This window comes from Musca autumnalis, unplaced genomic scaffold (genome assembly GCF_047663935.1).
Source record: "Musca autumnalis isolate F117 unplaced genomic scaffold, ASM4766393v1 scaffold_5, whole genome shotgun sequence".
In the NCBI taxonomy this organism is placed as follows: domain Eukaryota; kingdom Metazoa; phylum Arthropoda; class Insecta; order Diptera; family Muscidae; genus Musca; species Musca autumnalis.
The window spans coordinates 25,423,743-25,432,464 of record NW_027412088.1 but is presented as its reverse complement, the minus strand read 5'-3'; the positions used below and the strand labels follow the sequence as shown (position 1 = coordinate 25,432,464).

The window sequence follows — 8,722 nt, the reverse complement described above, 5'->3', positions numbered from 1 at the left end:
CTTTTTGATTTTTAGGCCAACCATTTTTAATATAATTAAATACTTTCAAAATTGTTTGATCATTTAAACTATGTTTTCTAATAAGGTCCATATCGGCAAACGGTGTCTCCATATGAGAAGCTATAAAGTTGCAATGTAATGATATTTCCTTATCTACCTCAGACAAAGCAGTATTATTTAAGGGTGCCCTCGAAAGAGTGTCTGCAATTTTCAAATTTTTACCAGGTTTGTAGATAACGGAAATGTCATAACATTGCAATCTCAGCATAAATCGCTGTAGCCTGGGAGGTATCTTATAAAGAGCCTTATTAAAAAGATTAATCAATGGTTTATGATCCGTCTCTACGACTACCTTAAATCCGTAAATATATTGGTGAAATCGTGTGCACCCAAAAAGAATGGCCAATAATTCCTTTTCTATTTGTGCATAATTCTTTTGGGTTTCCGTTAAGGAGACAGATGCATACGCAATAGGATGTTTATCATGTAAAATTGTAGCTCCCAGAGCATACTTCGAGGCATCAACTGACAAAATTATTTCCTTTTTAGGATCAAAATATGTTAAAACTGGTATCGATGTAATTTCTTTTTTAAGATTATCAAACTCTGTATCATGGACTGTAGTCCAATGCCATTGGGTTTCGTTTTTCAAAAGATCCCTTAAATTCTTATTTTTAAGGGAAAGATTTTCAATAAATGCTCCCAAATAATTCACCATACCGAGAAATCTTTGTACATCTTTCACATTTTCTGGACGTGGCATTTGAAGTATTGCCTGAATTTTCTCATTGTCAGCTCTTACACCAGATTCGTCAAAAATATGTCCCAAAAACTTTATCTCTGACCTGAAAAAATGACATTTCGCCTTATTAAATTTTAAACCAACTTCCATAGCTCTTTTTAGAACAGCTTCTAAGATCTTCGCATGTTCTTCTTTGCTGGATGAATATATCAAAAAGTCATCAATATATATTATAACACCGGGTATGTCACCAAAAAGTTTTATCATCTCAGCATGAAAAATCTCTGGGGCAGCATTAATGCCAAAAGGTAATCTTAAAAATCGAAAGCGACCAAATGGTGTATTGAAAGTACAAAGCTTAGATGACTTTTCACTCAATGGGATCATCCAGAATCCGCTGTTGGCATCCAAAGATGAAAAATATTTCGAACCGTTCAATTTCGCCTTACATTCCTCAATATTAGGGAAAGGGTAATGTGGCCTTAGAATTGCCTTATTCAAATTTCTTGGATCTAAGCAAAGTCTCAAACTACCATTTGGTTTTGTAACCAGTACCACTGAATTCACCCACTCTGTTGGTTCATTTTCCGAAGTAATAACATTTAACTGGACCATTCTGTCCAATTCTTTTTTTAAACCGTCATGTAATTTAAAAGGGATCCGACGAGGAGGTTCTACCACCGGAACCACGTCATCTCTCACAATTAAATTACATTTGTTTTTCAAACAACCAAGACCATTCAATACATGCGAATACTTTTCAATCAATTCATTTATTGACAAGCTATTAATTTGTTTAATTATATTCATATTTATAGCAGTTTCAATTCCAATAATGTTCTTGCAATGTACATCAACAATATAGAATGTTGTAAGAAAGACCCGACCTTTATACGTGACCTCTATGTCTATTTTACCTAGCACTGGTATCTTTTCCCCACTAAATGTACATATTCTAACTTTAGACTTCTTTAAATTATTAATAATTTTTAAATTTTTTGCTGCATCCAAAGACATCACATTAGCCTGTGCTCCTGTGTCAATTTGACAAATAACATTTTGATTTTGTATCATTACCTCGACATTCCATTCTTTAGCCTTTTTGCTCTCCTCAATTACAGCTCCAAGAAACAAATCCTCATCATCAATGTCCTCATCAGCTAACATTTGGTTCACAAATTTCTTTTTGTTGAAACACATTCTTGCAAAATGGTTCATTTTACCGCAAGCATGACACTTAATTCCCTCTGCTGGGCATTTCATTTTATGTACCAACCCGCACTTCGTACAATTCTTGCTTTCCATGTTATGATTGTTGTTGTTATTTTCGTATCGGCTATTGTAATTATTAGTACTGCTTTCGCGCTGAGTTTTTGGACCTTTCCTTATAATGTTTACCAAGCCATCAACCCCGTCGTCATTTTGAAGCAATGATGAATTTATTCTTGCTGTTTCCATGTTTTTGGCCAACATAACAGCCTTCTCCAAAGTGATGCCGTCTTCCGTTAAGAGTCTTTCTCTTATAAAAGAATGTTTTGAATTCAGGCCACAAATAAAAATGTCACGAACAAGTTGCGTTCTAAGTTCCTTGAACTCACAATTCAGGCTAAGGTTCTTCAATACTGTTACAAACTCATCCAAAGTCTGCTCTTCTTGTTGCTTGTAAGTGAAAAATTTATGCCTTTCCATCACTATGTTGCTCTGTGGAACAAAATATGACTGCATTTTGCTGACTAAATCATCATATTCCACCACATCGACATCAAGATTAAATGAGTTGAAAATGTCCAACGACTTACTGCCCAAATGATGCAATAAAGGCCGCGGCACATACGGCGCGTTGAGCGTTGCGTTACAACAACCACATGAAAAACTCAAGTACAAACTTGGCATCACTTACACATATTTCATGTGGTTGTTGTTTTCAACGCGTGACGCAACGCACAACGGACCGTATGTGCCGGGACCATAATAGTGCAACCTTCCTCTCGTTGGGCTGCGATTCCAAATCAGAGGCACGCAAAAATATCTTAAACTGAGTGTGCCACGTGTTCCATTCTTTCGCCAAGTTTGGTGCTTTTAGGTTTATTGGTGCCAATGTGGCCGCAAACAATTTGCCACCATTAGAACAGCCGGCTTCAACACTTCTCTCTTCCAAAGACATTTTTCTTTATTTTATCTGATATTTAATTACCAGAAATCACTCCTGACACCATGTTAAATGTTAATAATTAAAAGACGTCTGGTATCTTTAGGTTAACCACAATTAATGTGATGATTCTTTATTCAGATTGCAGAGATGCACTTTTGTGCAGCATATGCTTGAACGTCAAAACAGGTAGATTCATATATTTGTTATGTGTGCTGGTTCTAAGCACTAGGCCTAATAGTATGCGTAATAGTCATACGCATTATTACGCCTAGCTGTACGCGCTGACATAACAACTATACAACAGCTACCTGTGTATTTGTACCATGCACAAAAGAAACCTGCAATAAAAGGTCTGTACCATCGTGCAATAAGAAGGTGTTACATCAAATCATACCAAACGTCAAATTTGGTCACAATAATGTATTATTGTGAATTGCTTGTTTACATTTTGTACGTGTTTTTACTCACAGTAATGAATTTTGACAACTAATGTGATAACCAGCTGTTTTTGCCGCTGTACCTGTATTATTGTGCCATGGTCTGTTATATACAAGAGGTAAACAAGCAATTCACAATAATGCGTTATTGTGAACAATTTTTGACGTTTGGTATGGTAAATGGCCCGATTTTTGTTATCATGTAACACCTTCTTAAGCTGAAAACAGATACAACGTTTGATTAAAGTTTTGCGTCGGGCGTCGAGAAAAAAACAACAACAACAGGGCGATGACGACACCAAAGTCCAGCGTTTATCTGTTTGCCGGCATATATTTCAAATGAATTTGAATTTTTCGGCATCATGCCCAACAGTGTAAAAACGGCCAAAACGACACAAAACTTTACTCAAACGTTGTATGTGTTTCCAGCTTTATTCCGACATGGTCTGTACGATAACCCAAAACGGTTGGACAGTTATCGATAATTCCAAAAAATCTTCATTCAAAACTGACAATGTATACTGCACTTAAGTGCAGTACACATTGTCACCCAGCAAAAAAAAATGGAAGTGGTGCAAGTTGGAGTGAGGATTTCATTACATGCATGGATGCGCTTCCAGTGGACTAATGAAAAAGGCAATCCTTTTCCTCACATTTGGATTACATCCAACAAGCACTTTTATGTATAAACGATAAAAAATTCAATTTTCATTCAACAAATGAAATTAAAGTAATACGGCGTTTATATTATAGTTTTTTGCAGGGTTAACCTTCTTTATGAGGATTTGTTTGAAGTATATACAATGGAAATGACATTTGAAACCCAGACCCACTGGGTTAACCTTGTTATATATAAACGGCCTATAAGAATAAAATTAAAATGTCTTATTAATGGCCTGTTCCCGTACTTTACAAAGTGGTAAAAGTCGTAAACGATTTTCATACAAATTTTGTGTACGGGAACGCAAAACTCGTAAAAGTGGTAAAAATTGTAAAAATGGAGTGCTTCCTAGCTGCGTGCTGCGGAAGCAAAATGGAGTGCTTCCTAACTGCGTGCTGCGGAAGCAAAATGGAGTGCTTCCTTTCTGCGCGCTCCCTTGTAAAATTCACTGAGGAATTCATAGAAAAAGAAGCACTTCGTGACACTTGCACCAGTGATTTAACTGCTTCCGTGGATGCAAACTTTTTGCTGGGCAGTTTTGAATGTCGATATTTCGCAATTATCGATAACTGTCAAACCGTCCAGCAACCACAAAACATTTTGTGGTTGCATGATGAATGACAAAAATGAACGGCCACACTAGCAAGCAACAACAAAGCTGTCATTCAAAACTGACAATGTGTACCCAGCTTTAAAGGAAATTCTAATTACATTTTTTTCCGAAATACGTTTTTTTTCTCCAAATTTAATGCAAACTTAATCTTTCTTTATGAATGGAATAAAAATATCTAAATGTAATATTTTTGTAGTTTAATTACACTATTCCTATTTGGGTATGTATGAACGTTTTCACACGATAAGGTTTGCCTGCTCAAAAATGCGTTGTCCGTTTTGGTTCTCATTCGTAAATTGTGTCAGTGTTGAAACAAAATGTGGAAGTAAGTGAACGAAAACGTACATAAAGTACCATACATACAACACTAGCATGTAAGATATTATCTACCTGTTTCATCATATTTTTTACAAATAAAGGTGTTCTTCAAAACATGACTTCTATGTACCTGTAATAACAAAGGTATTTCCCTATTTCATAAAAATCTTTCTTGAAAAATTTACGCTGGTAACGCAGGTATCATCTTACCTTCAGGTGGTAAGAATTATTACATTATTTTTTACATGGCATGCGCGCATGAGGCAACAATTTTAACAACGCATCCCAATTTTATGGGATTCACAAGAATTACTTTTTTAATTTTCAAATACAATACACACATAAACCTTTTTGGTACATTTATGTAAACCGTACTTCTTTTTGTTCAAAAAGTACGCTTGTATACAATGACTTCAAAAACGCAACACTAGATGTGAAAATTACGAATGAGAGTCAAAACGGAAACCACGTTTTTGAGCAGTCAAACCTTATCGTCTGAAAACGTTCTATGTGTTTTCATCAAGCGAACGATTAAAGCTGGGTACACATTGTCAGTTCTGAATGACAGCTTTGTCGTTGCTTGCTAGTGTGGCCGTCCATTTTCATCATTCATCATGCAACCGCAAAATGTTTTGTAGTTGCTGGATGGTTGGACAGTTATCGATACTTGAGAAATATCGACATTCGAAACTGAAAATGTGTACTGCTTTTAAGACCCGTGAACTATTCTGATCCGAATGATTGAACTGGATAGTGAATTCTGAACTAGATTACTGAACTAGTTCAGTTAAAAGATCTGAGCTATTGAACTAGATCTTTCAAATGAACTAGATTGTAGAACTCTACTATATTAACAATCAAAATAAACGAATAAAGTACCCAATTGCCAAATTCCAGATAGCCCAGCTGAAAGTAATAGTGAGTATATATTAGAACTTTTATTCGGATTAACCTAACCCAATGGAATTGACAATATAAATCCAATACAATACACAATATATTCAATACAATTACATTACATGTTTGTCAAAATTAATGAATGAAAATTTGCGTATATATTAAAGCATTCATGGCCCAATGGGATAGGTTACTGTATTCGTACTAAATTAAATAATTGGCTTATTATTTTGTTAATATATGTACATACATGTATGTATGTATGTATAACGAGTTACCCTCCACATTTTCAAAATATGTATTGCTCTGTTATCGTTTTTGTAAATTTCCAAGAGGGTATTTAATCAGAGAATCAGAGGGTGGTGTTAATCCTGTATTAATCATCATGAATGAGCAGAAAAAAATCTGCATTTCTTCAACAAACAAAACAGAAATATAAAACATCCCGTCCATATAAGTTGTTTGGTTTGGTGGTAAAAGACAAAAACTATCCGAATCTTCATTACAAGATGTCTGCGACGGCTTCATTGAATATCCTGTGTGGCGTATGCTGTGAATATTTTAAAAACAATGACAATATTTACTCCACTTGCAAGTGTGGTCATGCATTCCATCACAAATGCTTGACCCGTTGGATGTCCAATTCGAATACATGTCCTCAGTGCCGTGCAGATTGTCATCCTCATATGATACATCGTCTATATTTGAATTTTTCTGAATCCACACCAATGGATGATATGTATGTGGCAGTTAAGGATACTTATGATTGGTGTCCTTTGGATAGTAGTGCCACAGATATTGCTAGTTTTGGCTTCAAATTTTGTAATGATAAAAATGGTGACGCCATTTATGCTGCTCGAGTTTACTATAAAAATGACCTCTTACCGGCTTATTATGTTCCAAAAGAGAAGGGTGTTTATTTTGCCTGGGGCTGTGCTTCACATTTTCAAGTCAATGAAATTGAACTATTGCATATTGCTGGCGACAAAGCTGAATACAAATGGATAGCGGCTGAGGATGGTGACGTACCTGGAAATGCCTTGGCCGTAGGTTATACCGAACGTGGTGAAACGTTGTATTTTGCCAGAACAAAGTATAAGCGACGTATGCGTTATGGCAAGCTACATCCATCACATCGTTGTTGTTATGTGCCCTATAAAGAGTGGGAGAAAAATAACAAATCCTATGAGGTATTAGTCCGTTTACCAACATGTACATAAATGAAAACAGGGGGTAGGTAGGTTAGAGAAGGAATGTACATAGAAGTATTAATGTTTTGTTCCTTATGTGCCAATAGGTATTCATATTCCTCAGAAACAGTGATTTTGATTGATTAATTAATTAAAGGTTGTCCAATTGTACATTGTACTAATTGTTGTATGTATTTTAAAATAAATGAAAACTTGAAAATCAAAAAAGGACAATAAATGAATGCCAAAATAGTGAATCAAATTCTTTCCCTGCTCTTCTGTCCTCATCACAACGATTCATGATGGTTGGAAATCGGGAAATCCTCTTCATACTCTACACCACCACTATCAGCCAGAGCTCGCGAACTAGAGCTGGCAAACCATCGATATTCCCAACATTAAAGAGCAGTACACATTAGTTGTGTCTTTTTACTTTTTCAGTAATAATTATTCAGTAACTTCTTTTCAGAGAGTCAGAGAAATTTTACTCTTTGATACGAAAATAGAGAAAAAAGTAAAAAGACAGCATATAGTAAATTTTAGCAAGATAACAGTTGATAACCAAAGCAAAAACATTTGCGCCAATGCATGAACGAAGAAATAACTCCAAAGCAACGAAAAAGTTATTAAATTTTAAGCAAAATAAATTAAAAATAAAAATATATTTATAAAATAGTCAATAAATAAACCAGAATCGTAATATTTATAGTATTTTCCCACAAAAAAAGACAGCATTTAGTAACATTTCGTAATAATTATTACAAATTATCACGTAAAAAGACACACATATTATGTGTGTTCGTTTACTCAAAATTTGTACAAATTGTTACTGGATGCTGTTCGTTTACTCTACAGTACAATGCAAAAGACCTTAGCCGATTACAAGAAGTTACTGAACTTGTACAAATTTGTACAAATTGTTGAGTAAACGAACACACCTATTGTCAGTTTTGAATGTCGATATTTTGCAGTTATCGATAACTGTCCAACCGTCCAGCAACCACAAAACATTTTGTGCATGGTACAATAAAGGGCCAGGTATGAAAATCACTGAGAAATGCCACCCAGCAGCCATGGCTTAAAACGTCAAATGGCATGGTACAATAATAATGGTAGATGTACCTGCATAGCTATCCCGTATTACAAAAACATATGGAACTTAAAGCTTCACTTTTTATATGTTAAAAGTGCCATATAGTGTAAAAACATTTCTTTAGCTAGGCTCCAGAATATTCTTGTTGGAAAAGTGTTCCAAAAATAGCAAAAGTTCTTCCCAAACTTATGACAGTGAAAAAATGTCATTCACTTATTTCCTACTTGACGAGTTTGGCTAATCTGACATCGTGATTGCTGGTATCCGATTTGCAGATAAATGTCAGCAGAATTTTTAAAAAAATTGTAATTTTTACATTCCCATACTTTTGGAACAAATTTAAATTAATATCAATATTTGATAAATTGTTCATTCGTAAGTTTTGCTAAAAAAAATCAACAATTTTATTTTGCCACGCGAATACATATTTTTTGTCCTTGTTTTCAATTTTAAGATTTAGTGTTACAGCAGAAGTTTTTTGTTGGAACAATTCAGCGATACATCTACCTTTATGATTGCATAATGTCAAAAACAGTACAAAATGTCAACCCTGCTTTTGACAGATTAGTGGTTTGTTCCAGTACTGCAAGAATCTACTAATTTTTACTATTTTTTCCGA

The 8,722-nt window shown here is 34.8% G+C and overlaps 1 protein-coding gene across 1 annotated transcript; it reads left to right on the top strand.

Annotated features, from left to right (window-relative positions):
- Window positions 1–6,071: 6,071 nt before the first annotated feature.
- On the top strand, window positions 6,072–7,179 carry LOC141386439 (uncharacterized). The gene has a single exon (XM_073954901.1). The coding sequence runs from the start codon at window positions 6,210–6,212 to the stop codon at window positions 7,038–7,040; it is 831 nt and encodes a 276-aa protein (XP_073811002.1). The 5' UTR covers window positions 6,072–6,209; the 3' UTR covers window positions 7,041–7,179.
- The last annotated feature ends 1,543 nt before the right edge of the window (window positions 7,180–8,722 follow it).

Bases quoted from the DNA above. Each gene is read 5' to 3' on its own strand.
- LOC141386439 (XM_073954901.1), top strand. From the start codon at position 6,210: ATGAGCAGAAAAAAATCTGCATTTCTTCAACAAACAAAACAGAAATAT.